The sequence below is a fragment of the Natrix helvetica genome, assembly GCF_964273705.1.
Source record: "Natrix helvetica genome assembly, chromosome: 14".
NCBI lineage: Eukaryota > Metazoa > Chordata > Lepidosauria > Squamata > Natricidae > Natrix > Natrix helvetica.
The window spans coordinates 10,901,152-10,922,677 of NC_138564.1; the positions used below are offsets into that span (position 1 = coordinate 10,901,152).

At 44.6% G+C, this 21,526-nt stretch overlaps 1 protein-coding gene across 1 annotated transcript; it reads left to right on the forward strand.

Moving 5' to 3' along the window:
* Positions 1-4,439: 4,439 nt before the first annotated feature.
* Positions 4,440-20,589, forward strand: HSPB8 (heat shock protein family B (small) member 8). Its single transcript, XM_081966306.1, has 3 exons — positions 4,440-5,372; positions 11,457-11,520; positions 18,865-20,589. Exons 1-3 carry the CDS (start codon positions 4,976-4,978, stop codon positions 19,022-19,024), a joined length of 621 nt encoding a protein of 206 aa, XP_081822432.1. The 5' UTR covers positions 4,440-4,975; the 3' UTR covers positions 19,025-20,589.
* The last annotated feature ends 937 nt before the right edge of the window (positions 20,590-21,526 follow it).

Here is a 21,526-nt window from a genome sequence, read left to right on the forward strand (position 1 = left end):
CTGCAACCGTTCATCGTATGTTTCAATCTCCAGGCCTTTGATCATCTTAGATAGATTCAGATTAATAGAGTTGGAAGAGACCTTGTAGGTCATCTAGTCCAACCCCCCCACCCAAGCAGGAGACCCTACCCCATTTCTGACACATGGCAGTCCAATCATCATCTTGAACGCCTCCAGGGATGAAGCTCCCACAACTTCCGAAGGCAACTTCTGTTCCATGGGTTGATTGTTCTCACTGTCAGGAAATTCCTCCTTATTTCCAGGTTGAATCTCTCCTGGATCAGTTTCCATCCACTATTCCTTCTCTGGCCTTCAAAGGTGCTTTGAAAATAGCTTGATCCCCTCCTCTCTGGGGCAGCCCCTCAAATATTGTGAACCCTGCTATCATTTACCAACAAACAGATTGAGAAGAGCTGCAAGATAAGAATTTCATCCTCTGGAGTGCCCAGAGTCTCCACTTTAACAGAATAACAGAGTTGGGAGGGACCTGGGAGGTCTTCTAGTCCAACCCCCTGCTCAAGCAGGAAACCTTTTACCATTTCGGACAAACAATTGTCCAATCTCTTCTTAAAAATCTCCAGTGATGGAGTGTCCATAACATCTGGAGGAAAGACACTTGGTTCATCTTTGCGACAGTTGCAATGTTGTGAGATAAAGCCAAGCATCCCAATTTTCATCGCGCGATCATGCCACGGTCGTAAGGATGAAAAAAACAGTCATAACTAAGTCACTTTTTTCAGTGCCGGTTGCTAAGTGAACCGTTGCAAGTCGAGGACTCCCAGTACTGTAGGCCATCCAAAGCTCTGCATTTCCGTGCCTGCCGATATGATGATCCCAGCGGTTTCTTTTTTGGCGCCCTATCCTTAAGCAGAGAGGAAGGGCACCTGTCCTTGGCATCGTGCTTTTGATGAGATGGGCTTTTTAAAAATAAAATAAAAATCCATTTCAGAGGATGCAATCTGGCCGATTTGCAAAAAAGAAAAAAGAAAACCCTCAGAAAGCAGCTGCAGCACTCTACTTAATAGCCAAACTTTGCAAATGCAATGCACGGAAATATCCAGAAAAGCAAAAAGACCCTTAAGACATCTGCATGGTTTATCTGTTTTTGTGGTCTGTTTCAATCAATCAGCTGGAAGGGACCTTGGAGGTCTTCTAGTCCAGCCCCCTGCTCAGGCAGGAGAACCTGTACCACCATTTCAGACAACTCTTCTTTGAAACTTCCATTGATGGAGCGCCAACAATTTCCGGTGGCAAGCTGTTCCACTGGTTAATTGTCCTCACTGTCAGGAAGTTTCTCCTTAGTTCCAGGTTGCTTCTCTCCTTGATTAATTTCCACCCATTGCTTTTTGTCCTGCCTTCTGGGGCTTTGAAGAATAATTTGATCCCCTGTTTTTTGTGGCAGCCTCTCAAATACTGGAAGACTGCTATCGTGTCTCCCCTAATTCTTCCTTTCTTAGGATTTGGGTTTGAGTAGCCAAATTCTGCAACCATTCTTCATATGTTTTTGTCTCCAGGCCTTTAAGCATCTTAGTTGCTCTTCTTTGCACTTGTCCCAAAGGCCAACATCTTTTTTGTAATGTGGGGACCAAAACTGGATGCAGTATTCCAAGTGTGGCCTTACTAAGGTTTTAGAAAGGTAAAGGTTCCCCTCGCACATATGTGCTGGTCGTTCCCGACTCTAGGGGGCGCTGCTCATCTCCGTTTCAAAGCCGAAGAGCCAGCGCTGTCCGAAGACGTCTCCGTGGTCATGTGGCTGGCATGACTCAACGCCAAAAGCGCACGGAACACTGTTCCCTTCCCACCAAAGGTGGTTCCTATTTTTCTACTTGCATTTTTTACCTGCTTTCGAACTGCTAGGTTGGCAGAAGATGGGACAAGTCACGGGAGCTCACTTCGTTAGGCGGCGCTAGGGATTCGAACCGCCGAACTGCCAACCTTTCTGAGTGACAAGCTAAGTGTCTTAGCCACTAAATCTCCTCGGGCTTTTTAAAGCGGTACTAATACTTCCCGTTTCTGCTCTGAATACGTTCTATGACTTTATTCTCTAGTTTTACAAATCTAGAAAGCCACGGCAAGCCACCTTAGATTATTTCTGACTGATGCTGACCTGGAAATCAGGGATGGGCAGCATCAAGAGATGTTTTTTTTTTTTGAGGCTGTCTGATGATAGACAGTCTTAAAATAGATGAAGTGAAGTCAGCTTCTTAAGAATGGCTCTTAATCCAGAATCTTATTTCACATCGGAAGTCCCTGCTTCTCAACTTAGCCAGACAGGTAGAGTCCAAAATCTCCAGAATGCTTAGCAATCGGAATTCTGGGAATTGTGGTTTGTGGTGATTGGCCCAAAGTCACCCAACCAGCTTTCACAGCTAAGGCAGGACTAGAATTCACCGTCTCCTGGTGATTAGCACCAAGTCATCCAAGCGACTTTCATGGCTAAGGCAGGACTAGAACTCACCGTCTCCTAGTGATTGACTCAAAGTCGATTGCAGAAAATACGATTTCAGCCACAGAGTGGCCAACGCCTGGAATGCTCTACCTGACTCTGTTGTTGTATCCTCAAACACCCAAAACTTTAACCTTAGACTGTCCAGCGTGGACCTCACCCTATTCCTAAGACGCCCGTGCATAAGCGCACCAGCGCGCCTACCGTCCCTGTCCTACTGCCCTTGTTTATTTGCCCTCATTTCATGCGCTCATGTCCATGTTTCTTCTTATTCCTGTTCTCCTGTACATGAATGGCAAACTACAGAAATAAAATAAATCAAGTCACCCAACCGGCTTTCGCGCCTAAGGCAGGATTAGAACTCACCGTCTCCCGTTTCCTAGCTTTAACCACCAGATCAAAGGGAATCGAGCCAAAACAAAGAAATCTCAGTGCACAACTCCCCCCCAATCCACCACTCCCCCATCCTTCACCTAAATTCAATTTAATGGACGTTAAATCAAAATCCGATTACCAACAGCTCTGGAACCAAACAATTGTGGATTTAGCTCACATCTTGCAATTGGCATCCCTGTTGCTAGACCGGACCCTGGATTTGCCCAAGGAGAATTTTTACTTCTGTTTTTGGGAATGAAAGAGGAGGGGGTGTCGAGGGTGGGGTTTTTTTTGCCATTCAAGCTTTTTTATTGTTTTAATACAAATTATACATATTATAGGAGCAAAGCGTTGTCTGGTTGTTTTCTTTTATATCCTCTCAATGACGTAGTCCTTTTTACATCATAGTTTTTTCGTTTTCTGCCAAATTATTCTCTTCCATGATTTTCCATCTTTATAGTTATTTTTTTCTTAATACATAAACAATACCTTCCATTGCCCCTTCAAAGTGACACCAAATTTTCATCTCTTATTTTACTCCATCGGTATCTTTTGCTGTAAATGGCATTCATCCTCTAATTCCATTCAAGCATAGAGAGCGTTTCTTTCCAATTTTTTCTGCCATTAACAATATACTATCGTTTCTTTATTTCTTAGCTACGTAACAATAACAATCTTACTACTATTCTCTTTAGTCTACTAATGTAACTTCCCCTCCCCCTTCTTCCTCTTTTAACCATTTTCTCTTAGGGTGTCTTTTTTTTTCAAATAAAGTTTTTTATTTTTTGGTTACAAAATTAAAATGCTTTCGTAGACAGAGTATTGTCTGATTTTCCCCCTTTAACATTTTCACATATACATAATGCATTCTGCATTATATTTCCATTCCAATTTTAGCCCTATTTCTTTTCTCATATTTCTCAACTTATAATTTTTATGTATGCATCAGCAGTGTCTTTTTTTCCCCTCTTCCCTTTAGAAATTAAAAACAAATTTATCATTCCCTTCCCATCTGCTTTCTGTAAGTAACGTATACTTTCAAATTCAGGGTGTTTTTATAAAATGTAATAAGCATGGAACATGATTCATTTGCACGCTTAAAAGTATTAGTCTTGTTCATTCACACCTTAATTAGATACCTACTATGACCATGATTAAGGTATTTCAATTCATTTGAGTAGTCTCTTGGGGATATTTCAATTCATTTGAGTAGTCTCGTTGTTGGGTTTTTGGTGGTGGTGGGTTTTTGGCTCTCAAAGCAAAGTTCAAGCTTTGGTTAGAAAAAATCCAGCTCACAGAGACAGGCCAAACACTCCAAGCTAATAATAGGCAGCTTGCTAAGCTCACACTGCCAAAAAAAAAAAGGAGGGAGGGAGGGAAGGAGGGAAAGAGGGAGGGATGAAAAAGGAGAGGCAAGCTAGTCTAAACTTGGAATTCCATTTAGCAAAGCAGTCGGTCCCTCTGGGGATGAGGTCAGCTTGCTTCAAGCTCTCCAAAAATACAACTGGTGGGGCGGGTTGCAGCACTCTCCTCCCCCCCCCACCCTTCTTCCAATCCACCCCCACCCACCCCCAGCGCTGGAGCCTTGCCTATAAATAGGAGGCAGAGTTTGGAAGTTTAGCGAAGTTTCTCGGCTGGTCCAAGCCGGTTTATTTAAGCTTCTGTGTGGCACAGAGTGGCACAGGGCTGATTTTTATTCCGGAGCAAAAGGGAGACTTGGTGCTTTGCTTTTTCCATTTTTTCTTTGGGGAGGGGTTGATTCTCGAATCCCAAAGGTGCTTTGTTTTCCTCCAAAATTGGATTTTTGTTCTGTTTTTTTTTTTCCTCGAAGACGGTTCACTTCTCACCCAAGTGGCATTTTTTTACCACCACCCCCCTCTCCGGTTCTGAACTTCAGTTTTGTCTTATTCTGAGTTTGGATTTATCCAAAAACTTCCGAAAGAAATTCAGGGTGGCTGTTGTTTGTTTATATTTTTTAAAAAAAAATTTAATTGGGGAAGAAGAAGGCCAACAGATTTATTTTCGTGAGAAAAGTCGTGCTCAGAACAAGACTGCGGAATTCAGATTTGTTATTTTCCTTTTTTGCACCTGTTGGAAAACTTTCTCTCTCTTTCTTTTTTTTGTTCTTTTGGACTCTGTTTTTAGTTTCCCAGGATGGCTGACAACCAGATTCCTTTCTCATGCTATCCTGGCCGGCATCGGAATATCAGAGATCCCTTCAGGGAACCAAGTTTATCCTCTCGGCTCCTGGACGATGACTTTAACATGTCACCTTTTCCCGGAGATCTGACCGCCAACTGGCCAGATTGGGCCCGCTCGCCCCTTACCGCCGGCTGGTCGAGCCCTCTGAGGTCAGGGGTGGTTCGGAGCAGTGGCTTCACCCCTCCGGGGTATGGCTCACGTTTTGGGGCTCACCCTGAAGGGAGTCCCTTTGGATCATCCAGCCCGCCGACTTTCTCCGGTGAGCCCTGGAAAGTCTGCGTCAACGTGCAGAGTTTTAAACCCGAAGAGCTCTCCGTCAAGACCAAGGAGGGTTACGTGGAAGTGTCAGGTGAGAAACGATTGTGTTGGGTTGTGATTGTGTCTCTCGGTGTGTTTGGGGTGTGTTTGTGCGAGGGTTGGTTGGGGAGGGGGAGCTTCTGCCCAGGAGCTCTAGGGTAAGTTGTGATCTTCCTCCCGTAAAGTCACAATGACAGAATATGTTTTGCAATGTGGAGGCTTATTTAGATTTAGTTTTCAGAAGAACAGAGCTGGAAGGGACCTTGGAGGTCTTCTAGTCCAACCCCCTGCTTAGGCAAGGAAAGCCTACCCCACTTCAGACAAATGATTCATCCAATCTCCTCTTTAAAAACTTCCAGTGTTGGAGCATTCACAACTTCTGGAGGCAAGACAACCCCATGAGGTCAAGAGAAAGAGATGCTCAGAAGAACATAGAAGAAAGAGGCCAACTTTTGGCCACTTTTAGGACTTGTGGACTTCAACTCCCAGAATTCCCCAGCCCACATGGGTTGCGTGGCTGAGTGGGGAATTCTGGGAATCGACATCTCTAGATCTCAAAGTGGCCGAGGTTGGACACCCCTGATGTAGAACGTGGAATAATAGAGTTGAAAGGGACCTGTGATGGTGTCCATGTTGGTGTCCATAGTTGAGACGGGATTTGAATGGGAGTCTTCTGGTTGATAGTCCAGGACCTTCTACACCAGTCAGGTTTTTGATTAAGAGAAAGAGAGAGCGAAGGGCCCAGGAAGTCCAGACCTAAAGCAGGATTAGAACCTTGCTCCTAACTCAGGTGTTCTCCTAGCTCTTAAGTTGAGCGAGAGGAACTCTCCCTCAAAGTCATCCACTGAGCTTCTATGACCAGGGGAAGACTAGAACCCAAGTTTCCCTACTCCTACTCCAGGATCTTCATCATGGAATCATCTTGGTTTGGGGCAGAGATGGAGGGACTGGCTCAAAGTCTCACAGGGAACTTCAGTGTCTCATGGTGGACCAGGATCTGGGTTTCTTTGCTCCTAGTCCAGAACCTTCTCCGCTGGACCACACGGGCTCTTGGGCGTCTGTGCCCAAAGGAGAACCTAGATCTTCCCATTCCTAATCTAGAACCTTTCTCCCCCTAGACCCCATGGGGTCTCTCGGGATGAAAAAAAGCTAATGAGAAATTTTTGCAGGATTCAAGCTTTAGGAGGCATGAAGTTAACCTTGGTTAATATAGCTAAGTGGATTTGTCTAAATCCAGCCAATTTTAGTTTAGTTAATAAATCATAGAGAATAACAGCAATAGTGTCATTGTTTTAAAAAAATCTGGATGAAATAATAATAGTGCTGTAAAGAATATAAAAAGGAGACAGACGTGTTTAGAGCTGCCCGTTTCATTTTTTTGATCCTATCCTATTTTTGTGGGCCGCCGGTGGTCTGCGGAGCTAGCAGCAGAATCAGATAGTGAGGAGGTTGGGGAGGAACCTGGGCCAGTCCTGGAGTCTAGGGAAGGCTCCGAGGAGGGCTCTGTGTCAGAGGCAGAGAGGGGGCCAGGGCCATCTGGGAGTTATTAGCTGCCTCCGGAGCCTCCGGAGTCTGACATCAGCAAGGCAGAAGAACAGCAGGAGCCTGTTCCCAGTGTGCTTCCAGAAGGCAAGAACAATTAAGACAAAAAGGGCAACTCGGGAGTAAAAGCTTGGAGATGATTGGCCTCTCCCATAAGACATAAAAGAGGAGGAAAAGGACGTGAGCCTTTGCAATCTTGTTCGTTCTGGTCGGTTCAAACGCTGAAGCTCCATTTGACTCTGTGCTCCATTTGGCCTTGCAAAACTAATTCTCAAGGGAGATAAAGGTGGGTGCTTATCCCGAAAGACTTTGGCAGACTTCTGTCGGACTTTTCACAGACTGTTTGTGAATCATTACTCTTTAAATAAAAGAGTAATGCGTGCGCTTTATGCTTTATCAGGAAGCCTAGGTCAGAATACCTCAGATCTACCCCGGCACAGGAAAATATTAACCCCTTTCTTCCCCTACCTTCATTTGCAAGTCACAAATATGTTACTTTTACTGTTAAAAAAAAATCACAACAGATGAGAAAGATCCGGAATGTATTTCTTGCTATGCTATGCCGTGACACGAAAGAAGCTTTCAGAACAAGCGAGCTCTTGTCTATTTCGGGAAAAAACAACAACCCTGAATAATAATGTTTGAGAGAACCCCAAATCATTGTTTAAAGAAACTCAAGGTTTGTTGATCACCTCCCTTTTAAGCACTGCCAGTTTTCTAGGTTAAAACGAACAGACTTGGCAAGAAGTGGCACTTGATTGTGCGAAATCAGTCGTGCGGTTAAGTTTCTAAAACTTTGCTAACAAAGCCCAACTTTGTTCTTTCACTGTTTAATCCAGTATTGGTGTGTTTAGACAACATGTGTCGTCTTTCTAATTAGGTAACTCTTTTGACCACAAAGAGTATTGGGTATTTAAATAAATCTTAAGTCTTCTTTGCTAAAGAAATTATCCAAGAATATCCAGGCATGGCTAGTCTAGTGAAGAGAAGGACCAGGGGAGACAGGAGAGCAGCCTTCCAATATTTGAGGGGCTGCCACAGAGAGGAGGAGGTCAAGCTGTTTTCCAAAGCACCTGAAGGCCAGACAAGGAATAATGGATGGAAACTAAACAAGGAGAGATTCAACCTGGAAATAAGGAGGAATTTTCTGACAGTGACAGCCATCAACCGATGGAACAGAAGTTGCCTTCGGAAGTTGTGGGAGCTTCATCACTGGAAGCTTTCAAGAAGAGACTGGACTGCCATCTGTCAGAAATGGTGCAGGGTCTCCTGCTTGGGCGGGGGGGGGCGGGTTGGACTAGATGACCTTCCAACTGTTAATCTGTAATCTGATCAGATTAGAGCCAATTAGAAAATACACAGCCCCAATTTACTATGCTGGGTTTCCATTCGGAGTCTCCCGCCACCACTACTGTCTATCATCTATCTATCTGTCTGTCTGTCGATCTGTCTGTCCGTCTGTCTATCTGTCTATCTATCTGTCTATCAGCTATTTATCTGTCTGTCTGTCGGTCTGTCTATCTATCTATCACCTATCTATCTATATCTATCCAGGATATATCTCTGTCTCTCCATACATACATACATACATACATACATACATACATACATACATACATACATACATACATACATACATCTTTATTTCCTATTTATTTATTTATGTATTAAATGTTTATGCCACTCATCTCCCCTACAAGGTGACTTATATTTCTTGCATTTCCCCTCCTAGAGATCTTTGCAAGGGGGGCTTAAAGGCTGCCCCCCCCCGCCTGTACCCCAGTTTCTCCACCCACAAATGCAAAGGAAGATTTGATTAAAACCCGGCTTTTACTTTCATTCTTTTTGCCTCTCGCTCCTTTGCATCACGCCCAGGAGCTGGCAGGGAGGAAAATAGAGCCTGGCCATCTGCCAGCAGCCCCGTTCTTGCCCATGGATGCCATTCCGGGCACAGTTCCTGGGTGTTTATAGTGCTACCTCAGACTGCAGCTGTTCCTGGAATCTCAGCCTGCCAACACGCAGCATGGTGACTGAGTTAGTTTTTAGAGCTTCAGCCACCATTGAGGGGTAGAATTGATCAGGAAAGCAGAGAGAGCACTTTGGAGATTATAGGGAGACAGCTTATCATTTCAATACTCATCTTCCTCCTCCTCCTCCTCTCCTCCTCCTCCTTCTCTTCGTCCTTCTGATTCTCCTCCTTCTCCTTCTTCCCTTCTCCCTTCTCTTTTCTTTCTTCTTTCTCTTCCTCTTCTGCTCCCCTTTATTTCCTTCCCCTACTACTTGTCCTCCTTCTGTCTTCCTTGCTCCCTTCCTTCTTCCTAACTTCCTCTTTCTTCTTTTTCTACTTCTTTCTCTTCTCATTTTTCCTCCTTTATTTGTCTGCCATCTCCTTCCTTGCCTCTTTCTTCTACTTACCTTCCCCCTCATTCTCTTTTTCCTCTTCCTTCCTTTTTTATTTCCTTCTCCTCCTCCTGTCTCCTACTCTTTTTTTCCTTCCCTCTCCTATTTTTACTATTTTTCTTCTTCTTCCTACGTTCTGTACTTCTCCTCCTCCTCTTTTTCTATTTCCATCCCTTCCTCCCCCTTCCTTCTATCTCCTTCTTTCTGCTTTTCTTCCTTCTACTTCCTTCCTTCTTCCTTCATCCTCTTTTCTTTTTCTATCTATTGCTTCTTCTCTACCTTCTACTTATCTTCTTTCTCCTTCCTTTCTGTTTTTCCTCCTCCCTCTTCTTCCCCTTCTTCCTGGTGGCAGCTGTAACGGTACAAATAGGTTAAAATATATAAAACCAGACAGAATTTTAATGCTGGAGGGAATGAGCCTTTTTTAAAATGAAATGTTGAGCTCACGTTTTCATTAAAAACCATCTTAAGCAGGAAGGAACGGCCATTTACAGGATTCTGAAATATTGGCATTTAAAATGTAATGTATATAATACATTTAAAAAAACACTGCATTTTAAAAAGCTACAGGCCCTTAAAACAGGAGCCAAGTTGAGAATGCCAAGTGTTACCCATTATCAGCCATTAGTACTATAGCCCCCAGAGCAACATACAGTATTTTATAACTTTTCTTTCGTGGCATCAAATTTCAGCTGAAATAGATTTCTTCGAAAGACAGGGATTTATTAGATGGAAGCGGCTATTTCGGTTGCCTGCTGAGGAAAATTCACAATCTGTTATGCTTCCTTGGAAATGTGTGTGTGTGTGTGTGTGTTGTATTTGTGCTGATAAATAAATAAAGGGAGACTAGTATAGATCTATTTCAAGCTATTTAGCTCTCATCAGCTAGCCATACCCTTACTGGGATTCGAACCTGGGCCAGTAAGGGTATGGCTAGCTGATGAGAGCTAAATAGCTTGAAATAGATCTATACTAGTCTCCCTTTATTTATTTATCAGCACAAATACAACACAAATATAAAAAGGCAACATTAAAAATATGGTTTTCTGCCTGGATGGTCTCCTGCAGTGAGCCGATAGACAGAAAGGGGGAGTAGTGAGTTCCCTCCCATATTTGGGCATACCAGGGGTTGTATATATATATATTATGCACAGAAAATTAGCATCCGAATAGAAGGCAACTTTTTAAAGTCAATGTGGTACAAAACTGCTTAAAATGTAATAAATAAAATAACGCTATCCCTTCCTTGGATAGCCCAGTGTAACCTATATTTGTGCTTGGCGATAAAGGGAACTTTTTTTAGCCTCACATAGGTTGCCTCAATGAGGACTAGAGTGGTGAGATGCTGGAGGGCACCCAGTGAATTTCATTTTTAAATAACTCTAGTAAGCCAGGGTTAAATAGCTCTAAATTCGGCTGTGGGAACACTAAGCAACACCATAATTTTGACTTCATCCAAAGTTCCAGAACTGATGAACCAAAACCAGAAAGCCTTTTAAGAGATCAAACACAATTTCCAGAGAGAATCGGATGTTTATTTCACGTTTCTAGTAATATTTATACCTTGATCGTTAGTCAAGAATGGGTAGCGTGTAATGAATGAGAGACAGATGATAATAAAACTCTAAAAATTCAATATCAGTAATTAATGTTTCAGACTTGGGGATTTCAAACAGTATTAATAAAAAATGTAAAAAGCAGACTTCGTATTTAGGGGGCAAGAATTCTAAAGGTAGATGTCATCAGAAGAAGGAGAGCAAGTTTAATTTAGTGGTTAAAGCGACAGGCTAGGAACCAGGAGACAGGGAGTTCTAGTCCCACCTTAGCCATGAAAGCTGGCTGGGTGACTTTGGGCTGATCACCAGGAGATAGTGAGTTCTAGTCCCATGAAAGCTAGCTAGGTGATTTCAGCCCAGTCCCTCTCTCTCAGATCAAACCAATTCCACTTCTTTCTTTCTTTCTTTCTTTCTTTCTTTCTTTCTTTCTTTCTTTCTTTCTTTCTTTCTTTCTTCTTTCTTTCTTTCTTTCTTTCTTTTTTTTCTCTCTCTCTAACTTTCTTTCTTTCTAACTTTCTTTCCTTCTTTCTTTCTAACTTTCTTTCTTTCTAACTTTCTTTCTTTCTAACTTTCTTTCTTTCTAACTTCCTTTCTTTCTAAGTTTCTTTCTCTCTAACCTTCTTTCTTTCTTTCGCCAGGTAAACATGAAGAACAACAAGCAGAAGGAGGAATCGTTTCCAAGAATTTCACCAAGAAAATCCAGTGAGTATTAATGAGTTGTAAGACCACGTCTTTCTAGTGGCTCTGATTTCAACCATGGATGATTTAAAAAAAAAAGATATTTTAACATATTCAGTCAAGGTGGTGTTTCTCAACCGTGGCGAGTTTGAGGGGCGGGGACTTCAACTCCCAGAATCCCCCAGTTTAAACCCGATCCAAGCCTCAAGTTCCAAGCCTCACATACCAATGTCAAAAGTAGGTGGCCTCCTCTTCTACTCTTTCAGTTACTCATTCCTAGCCCTTGCCAGCGCTTCAAAGAAATGGGATTCTTGGATTTGTCTTGCATTTCAATCTGGGTACGTCCCAGCTACCCACGGGAGTTCATTTACTGACATTCTAGCAAAGGAATGTGTCTGAAATGCAAGCTTTCCTCCCCCCCCAGCCCCGCTCATCCTTATCACAACCCCCTCCCCCTTTTCCTATTCAAGACAATAGAGACTCAATTAGAATTAGAATAACAGAGTTGGAAGGGGACCTTGGAGGTCTTCTAGTCCAACCCCCTGCTTAGGCAGGAAATCCTACACCACTTCAGGCAAATGGCTATCCAACATCTTCTTAAAGACTTCCAGTGTTGGGGCGTTCACAACTTCTGGAGGCAAGCTGTTCCACTGATTAATTGTTCTCACTGTCAGGAAATTTCTCCTTAGTTCTAAGTTGCTTCTCTCCTTGATTAGTTTCCACCCATTGCCTCTTGTCCTGCCTTCAGGTGCCTTGGAGAATAGCTTCACTCCCTCTTCTTTGTGGTAGACCCTCAAATATTGGAAGACTGCTATCCTGTCTCCCCTAAGATAATGCAGTAATCCTTGACCTATGACCACAATTGGGATGAGAGCTTCTGTTGTTAAGTAAGATGGAACACGGCAACGGTCATAAGTCTAAACTGAATTTTGATCACAGGGTCATGGAGATACCGCAACGGTCGTAAGTGTGGAAAAAAACCAAATTTCTTCGATGCTGTCGTAACTTCAAATGGTCACTAAATGTTGTATGTTGAGGAGTGCCTGTAGCGGAGGGAGGGGTCATTTGAAGCCCGGGGGTCACGAAATCCGGCTGACCTTTCACCAACCATGAATGGTCTCTCACTGTCAACCCATTGACTAACCAAGAGGCTGTCGTTGAGGAAGCCTTGGCAGGATGGGCAGCTAAATTGAGATCTGCCTCTCATTGAAGGGACTTGCTAGGGGAATTGCTCTTGGTCACTGGGCAGGAATCAGGTTGGCATCCTCTGTTGAGGAGGTTCCAAATTTCAGCAGCCAATGAGAACATGATGCAAGACCGACGGTGACCTACTTCACACCAGACCAGATCACAGCGGTCTTCTCGTGTGGGCCCAGCTTTCCTATTCTGTGGAGCCTTGAAAGAAATAGAACCTAGAACCGTGATGGCTAAATTTTTCGTCCTCTCGTGCCGAAAGCGTGCGTGCGGGAAACTGAGCATGCGCAAGCCCACACACACAATACATTGACCATGCGACACCCCCCCTGCGTGCCCTGCCCCCCCCGTGCGTGTGCACATGACCCACCGTGCTCCCCCTGCCCCCCCCATGCATTCGCATGCAACCCCCCCCCCCGCCCCGTTTTGGGCCTACCAGGCATTGCCTGGGTATTTGTTTATCCTAATCCTATATTAGGCATTCACAAATGTCCGGACCAAACGTCATTTTTAATGTTGGATTTTCCCCCTTACCAGAGGGAGTTCCCTTGTGGAGTACTGTGAAAATGTTAGCGTGGCAACTCCACTGCGCTGCGCAGTAGAAGCCATTTTAAGGCAGTACAATAGAAGCCATTTTAAATCACAACAGGCTGTATCGTAACAGAACACATACATACATACACACACAAACGGACAGACAGACTGATAGATGAGGAGGAGGAGGAGGAGGAGGAGGAGGAGGAGGAGGAGAAGAAGATGAAGAAGAGGAGGAGGAGGAGAGGAGGAGGAGGAGAAGTCAAAAAGAAGAGGAGGAGGAGAAGGAGAAAAAAGAAGGAGGAGGAGGAAGAGGAGAAGACAAAAAGAAGAAGAGGAGGTGGCAGAGAAGAAGGAGACAAAAAAGTAGAAGAGGAGGAGGAGGAGGAGGAGAGGAGGAGGAGAAGAAGAAGATGAAGAAGAAGAAGAGGAGGAGGAGGAGAAGAGAAGGAGGAAGAGAAGAAGACAAAAAAGAAGAGGAGGAGGAGGAGGAGAAGGAGAAGAAGAAATTGAACCTCACACTGCTTGTGAGTTCACTGGGAAGGAAGGGGAATTTTAGAAGGCTGATGGGTGAGCTGGGACCGACACAGCTGCCGAGTCACCTGAGAACCGGTGACTCATCAAACATGCCCTTCGGACTTATTTTGGCACGGTTGCCTGATGGTGCTTCCAGAAGCTTGTTTACCCTTCGGCTTTGAAAGTTCATCCAGAACTTTCTCTCTTCTCCCAAACTGGGGGAGCGGTGGGTGGGTGGGGGAGGGAGGGAGGGAAAGGGGTCACAGTTCAGAGGAAGCTTTTCCAAGTTTGTTTGGAGAACCACATGAAAGATTTCACAACCATCCCAGGAAGGCTTCGATCCAGCAGAAACATCAGGGTGAAGAACGCCGGGCAAAATGCCTTCTGTAGTATCTTTCTATTGAGTGGTATGAGGAACGATTGAGGGAACTAGGTGTGGCTAGATTAGTGAAGAGAAGTAGCAGAATTACAAACCTTATAGGTCATCTAGTCCAACCCCCCACCCAAGCAGGAGACACCACACCATTTCTGACAGATCACAGTCAGTCTCTTCTTGAAAGCTTCCAGGGATGAAGCTCCCACAACTTCTGAAGGCACCTTCTGTTCCATGCATTGATTGTTCTCACTGTCAAAAAAATCCTCCTTGTTTCTAAGTTGAATCTCTCCTTGGTCAGTTTCCATCCATTATTCTTTTGTCTGGCCTTCAGGTGCTTTGAAAAATAAATTGACCCCCTCCTCTCTGTGGCAGCCCCTCAAATATTGGAAGATGCTATCCTGTCTCCCCTGGTCCTTCTCTTCTCTAGCCCAGCCATGCCTGTTTCCTGTAACCATCCATCGTATGTTTTAGTCCCCAGATCTTTGATCATCTTAGATAAATTCAGATTAACAGATTTGGAAGGGACCTTGTAGGACATCAAGTCCAATCCCACACCCAAGCAGGAGACCCTACACCATTTCTGACAAACGGCAGTCCACTTTCTTCTTCAAAGCTTCCAGGGATGAAGCTCCCACAACTTCTGAATAACAGAATAATAACAGAATAACAGAGTTGGAAGGGACTTTGTAGGTCATCTAATCCAACCCCCAGCCCAAGCAGGAGACCCTGCACCATTCCTGACAGATGGCAGTCCAGTCTGTTCTTGAAAGCCTCCAGGGATGAAGCTCCCACAACTTCTGAAGGCAACTTCTGTTCCGTGGGTTGATTGTTCTCACTGTCAGAAAATTCCTCCTTATTTCCAGGTTGAATCTCTCTTTGGTCAGTTTCCATCTATTATTCCTTGTGGGCCTTCAGGTTCTTTGGGAAATGGCTTGACCCCTTCTTCTTTGTGGTTCTCGGGGCCTCCTGCTTGAGCAGGGGGTTGGACTAGAGGACCTCTCAGGTCTGTGATTCTAAGTTCTTCTAAGATACAAATTTATGCTGTCATAGTAGGACTGTTGACTTGTTTCGTCTATCACCTGATGTGCAAATATCGTTCTTGTGGTCTCATCAAGTCAGGGCTGCAGTTGGTAGCGTAAGGTTTGAGAATACGTTGAGACCCATAGAAGTTTGAGAACACAGCCAAGTCACAATGAGCCAAGCATGAGACTTAAACGGAGGCTTGAATAACAATCGGCGTTTAAACTTTGATCAAAGTTTAAAGACATGATTGTCAGTTGTTCCCAACATACCTCCAAGGATATGCAGGGAAGAACTACCCTTCAGAGAAGGTGTAGCTCCTTTTTATACAGTCAGAAACATCATCCCTAGCTTTATTTGTCTTGTCTCTTTGCTGTTCTCACGATTGGCCATTTGGCCCCCTGTGGGGAAGGGCACAGATCGAAGGTGAAGGGGGCAAAAGGGGGAGAAATAACGGTGTCAGTTTTACAGCTCTTTACAGCTCCATTCCGGGATAACTTCTATGCCCATAGATTGCAGATCGATGAGAGTTCAAATGGCAAGGATCACACGTTTTGACATTTGCCAGGTGTCAAATACAAGTCATAATATAAGGCATAATAGATGTGTGTTACAGAAAACAAACATTTCTACTAAAACCAACAAGTTTGTGTCCTTATTACTATTCCCCTTCAGTAGGTTCTGTCAACTCAACCCAAGGGACCAACTCTTGGCCAACTCTCTTCAATTCTAATCTTCTGGATCTGAGTTTTCTCGACAATAGGAGAGAATGCCCGGCAACTACGAACGGTGTTTCAACAGGAATGAGGGTTGTGTGTCCTCAAAGAACACACAACCTCTCCAGTTCAAGTTCTCACTTGAAGTAGAACAATATGCAAAGGGTTATAAAGAGCTAAAGCAGCATAGGTGTGGAATCCTGGGTTTTGTTTTCCTTATTAGGGCAATATTTTCTTACCCCCATGCTAGTGTTTACTTTGATGCATTAAACTGGGCACGCTTTAGAAAGGCATCTGGCCAAACCTGCTTGCCAGAGAATTTTCTCCGAGTTAATTAACCCCAAAGTTGGAGCTGCAACTTTGGAAGGAGGACAATAAAACAAACCACAAAATAAATCCCATACAAATCTCTTTTTTTTTTGTATCTTCCTTCACTAAGCTTTAGGGGGACACGGTGGCTCAAGGGCTAAGACGCTGAACATGTCGATCAGAAAGGTCGGCAGGTCGGCGGTTCGAATCCCTAGCGCTGCATAACGGAGTGAGCTCCCACGACTTGTCCCAGCTTCTGCCAACCTAGCTGTTCGAAAGCATGTAAAAAATGCAAGTAGAAAAATAGGAACCACCTTTGGTGGGAAGGGAACAGCGTTCTGTGCGCCTTCGGTGTTGAGTCCTGCCAGCCACACGACCACGGAGACGTCTTCGGACAGCGCTGGCTCTTTGGCTTTGAAATGGAGATGAGCAGCACCCGCTAGAGTCGGGAACGACTAGCACATATGTGCGAGGGGAACCTTTACCTTTAATCAAGCTTTAAAGCAGGGATGTCCAATCATGGCGACTTTTAACACCCGTGGACTTCAACTCCCAGAATTCCCCAGCCAGCCAGCATGGCTGGCTGGGGAATTCTGGGAGTTGAAGTCCACAAGTCTTAAAAGTATCCCGATTGGACCTTCTTGCTTTAAAGCTAAAGAAAGTGGACTTGTTATCCACTTGGATTTTGGGGTGATTCATTTTTGCCCATAAAGGCTTCAAACTTGTGTTTGTGGCCAAAACATGTCCTTGGCAATATCCTTTGTTTTCCAGGGATGTTTCTTTCCACCTCACTGTGTGGCTATAACCCCAAGATTCCCAGAGGTCTTTTATCAAAGTACTAACAAGCCCATCCTGTTTAGCTTGGGAGGCCAGGGAAGATCAGCCAAGGTCCCGGTGCCTGCTGAAACCTCATTAATCATTAGAAAGGACCAAAACTGTAGATAAGGAAGTTGGTTTCCCCAAAGATTTCACAGTGTTTGCTTTCTGGCTCTTTGAAGATTAACACAAAATGCTGGACTCGCAAAATACACTCGACAAGATTCACAGGGAGCTGGTGTTTTAACCCGTTCCAGAAATTCAGCATATTGGGTGACCTTAACCATGTTCTCAACGCTTGACGGTTTATCTTTCGAGGCGTTATCTGTTGGGTGTCAGATTGTGCAAGTCGCGCAAATCAAATCAAAAGCGTAGAGGCAGGAATGGTCTTTTGTGCACAACCTGGTGAGATTGAGGCCTCTTTATCTGGAAGAAATCCTGCCAAATTCCATGAGATTTAGTCCTAAGGAAAACAGGCTTCCAGATTTATCTTTCTGAACTGGGCATATAAAATAATATAATTTGCCCCTCTATTTTTCCTTTTCTTTTACTGTAACTGTGATTATTGAAGCTGTGCGAGCGATGAAAAAAATCAACCTTACAGGTAGTTCTTGGTTTATGACCACAATTGAGCCCAAAATCTCCATCGCTAAGCGAGACAGTTGTTAAGTGACTCCCCCCCCCACCTTCTACAATGTTTCTTGCCACGTTGTTAAGTGAATCACTTCAGTTGTAAGTTCATAACACACTTCAGTGATGGGATTCAAAAAAATTTACTACCGCTTCTATGGGCATGGCTTGGTGGGCGTGGCAGAGGAAGGATACTGCAAAATCACCATTCCCTCCCACTCCAGGGGAAGGATATTGCAAAATCCCCATTTCCTCCCACTCCAGGGGAAGGATACTGCAAAATCCCCATTCCCTCCCCACTCCAGGGGAAGGATACTGCAAAATCCCCATTCCCTCTCCATCCTGGGGGAAGGATACTGCAAAATCCGCATTCCTTCCCCACTCCAGGGAAAGGATACTGCGAAATCCCCATTCCCTCCCACTCCAGGGGAAGGATACTGCAAAATCCCCATTCCCTCCCCACTCCAGGGGAAGGATACTGCAAAATCCCCATTCCCTCTCCATCCTGGGGGAAGGATACTGCAAAATCTCCATTCCTTCCCCACTCCAGGGGAAGGATATTGCAAAATCCCCATTTCCTCCCACTCCAGGGGAAGGATATTGCAAAATCCCCATTCCCTCCCCACTCCAGGGGAAGGATACTGCAAAATCCCCATTCCCTCCCCACTCCAGGGGAAGGATACTGCAAAATCCCCATTCCCTCCCCACTCCAGGGGAAGGATACTGCAAAATCCCCATTCCCTCTCCATCCTGGGGGAAGGATACTGCAAAATCCGCATTCCTTCCCCACTCCAGGGAAAGGATACTGCGAAATCCTCATTCATCAACTGGGACTCGAGAGACAGAGAATAAGTGGGGGCGGGGCCAGCCAGAGGTGGTATTTACTGCTTCTCCAAACTACTTAAAATTTCTGCTGCCGGTTTCCAGAACTGGTCAGGACCTGCTGAATATCACCTCTGACACGGTTGTTAAGTAAATCTGGCTTCCCCATTGACCTGGCTTGTCAGAAGGTCGCAAAAGCGGATCAGTTGAACCCCAGGAAACATTGCAACCGTCATAAATATGAGCCTGTTGTCAAACGTCTGTATTTTTGACTATGAGGATGTTGCAATGGTTGTAAGGGTGAACCAGTCGCTATCTGTATAAATCTAAATTCTATTGCTATCTTTGCCAAGGAGAAAGCAGGGGGGGGGGAAACTTGCTTGAGACTTGGAAGATCTACTCTTTAATTTTTTCCCCCTTCTTTGTGCTCCTCAGGCTTCCCGTGGAAGTGGACCCTACCACAGTCTTCGCCTCCTTGTCCCCCGAAGGTCTCCTGATCATTGAAGCTCCACAGATACCTCCATACTATCAGTACGGGGACGGCAGCTGTGGCAACGAGATTCCTTTGGATACCCAAGAAGCCACCTGTGCCTGAAGAAATCCCTGCCCAAGATCGTCTCCCCAACAAAACCCCTTCCATCATTCGACCACCCCTGCAGTTGCCTTCGCTCAAAGCCTTCTTCCTTCTAGATGTCCTGCTCAACCCTACTCTTGAATGGACTTGTTGAGTTCCCACGTTGGGCTGGGGGGGGGGGTGTCAAAGGGAGAAGAAGAGTAGTGTTGACCTTGTCTTTGAGGCTTTCCAAATCAGTGGTGTAAAATTATACTTGATGCCCTCTCTTAAACAGAGGTGATGTTGTGTCAGAAGGATTCAGTTCCAGAAAGCTTCTTTGATCCACCGCGTAGGCTATTTTTGGAAGGTTTGGAGGAAGCGTTGACGTCAAGATTGGTTCTTTAGGTCTTTCAGGATGGAGATTTAGAGCTGGGGCCAATCCAGAAGAGAGGCAAACCCTTGGCAAGGTGACTTCAAGGGGAAGTAAACTTAGTGGCACTGCTGTGTACGTTTCCCACAATGCCTGGTGTCGGGGCATTGTGAGAAATGGCTAGCCATCACAACTTTCCAAGCTAGGACGTCTTCATTGCATGAGGGATCTACAACAATCTGTGGTCCTGCTGAGAAGTATTTAAGGACTCATTCACCATCTAAGCTTTCACTGATTCCACGTTGAGAAATGGTCAAAGTTCCCAGACCCATCATTCTGATTTAAGCCCCTTTATGGCTGGCTTCATGGTCCCACCAATAGAGATCCTAGCCTTCAAGCAAGGAAGTCATTTTGCCCAAACACGGCTAAGATATCTGGAGATCTAGGGAAGGTCTCATCAAGTGTTTGGTCATCTCATATGGAGAGATGGAGCAGTTAAGGCCAAGCTAAGTCATCATCCCCTGGTTGAGGTCTCACCTCCTAGGTGAAACTGGATTCATAACACAATTTTCCTCTCCAGTAACCATTTTGTGGTGATACCTCTCCAACTTCTACACCCACTATGGCCATTTTAAGACTGGTGGACTTGAAGACCACAAGTCTTAAAGTGCCCAAGATTGGATGGAATGGGACAATTCTTCACGGTCACATCACCCTGCCCAGATTGGACACCCCTCTTCTACACCATGGGCTGCTGAAGTCTCACCTAAGTGCTTAAAAGCCCTACGACTGAGATTGCACTAAAATAATTTGTCTGAGTTTGCTATCCTCCATCCAGGTTTACAGATGTCCAGAGCACTGATTTACGATGTGCTGAAGATTTCTTTTTGTAAAAAAATGATGTTCTCAGCACACTTTGGTTCCTTTTTTTAGCTGGCTTGTCTTCATCATAAAATAGTCTCGTTTAACCTCAAGAGCTGATTTGACATCGGGGCAAGCCATGCTAAAATTCCCTCTGATCCCAAAATTGCAATTGTAACAGTGCTTCCACCACCTTATCCTTCTTCCATAAATGCTCCTTGCGACATGACATGCATTTCTGCTCCCCGGTTTCATGGAGGACGTAACAGATTATATTTTCATTTTTTTCCCCCCTGTATACTGTATCCGATGTAGCAACCAATTGTCCTTAATAAACGTTTGGGTATATGTGAGGTATTTATGCCAATAGGAATAAGTAGTTGTTGTGTTTCGTATTTCCTTTCTTGTTCCCCTACCATGGCTGGGGAATTCTGGGAGTTGAAGTCCACAAGTCTTAAAGTTCCCAAGTTGGATACCCCTGCTCTACGTGGTCCATTTTGGATGTGAAGCAAGTGCAGGCTGGCGGAAAAGGGAAAATGGGCCTCCCGGAAAGCCGCCGGAGCCTGAGGAAGGCAAAAACATCGTCGTCACCCCCCGCCGTGGTGCAATAGGCCAACTAGGCCATGCCCACCCAACAACCTGGCAGAGAAGCCGTGGCTGAAATGTTTGAAGCTCACCTCTGGCTAAATCATAAGTAATATAGAATTCTTTATTGGCCAAGCGGGATTGGACGCACAAGGGATTTGTCTTCGGTGCATAAGCTCTCCGGTAATATATAAGTGATGAATCATGATTAGATTCATCCTAAAAACACATTCATCACGAATCGTCAGATACAACACTTAGCGTTAGTCATAGGATGCTAAATAAGCAGTCGACATACCTCCGACTAGGAACTAATAATAAAAATTGTAAGATACAACAACAAGGTTATTATAGCCCTAAGTAGAAAAGGTAACAAGAAGAGAAGAGAAGAATAATAGTAATACAGTCTTAGTAAATGATCTGACAGTGTTGTGGGAAACATATGAAGAACGGTTGCAGGAACTGGGTCTGTTTAGCTTAAGAGAAAGAAGGACTAGGAGAGACATGATAGCAGTCTTCCAATATCTCAGGGGTTGCCCCAAAGAAGAGGGAGTCAAACTATTCTCCAAGGCACCTGAGGGTAGAACAAGAAGCAATGGGTGGAAACTAATCAAGGAGAGAAGCAACTTAGAACCGAGGAGAAATTTCCTGACAGTTAGAACAATTAATCAGTGGAACAGAAGTTGCCTCCAGAAGTTGTGAATGCCCCAACACTGGAAGTCTTTAAG

Coding starts and splice junctions, on each gene's coding strand:
- HSPB8 (XM_081966306.1), top strand. CDS start 4,976: ATGGCTGACAACCAGATTCCTTTCTCATGCTATCCTGGCCGGCATCGG. Junction 5,373..11,456: donor GGGTTACGTGGAAGTGTCAG/GTGAGAAACGAT, acceptor TTCTTTCGCCAG/GTAAACATGAAGAACAACAA. Junction 11,521..18,864: donor AATTTCACCAAGAAAATCCA/GTGAGTATTAAT, acceptor TGTGCTCCTCAG/GCTTCCCGTGGAAGTGGACC.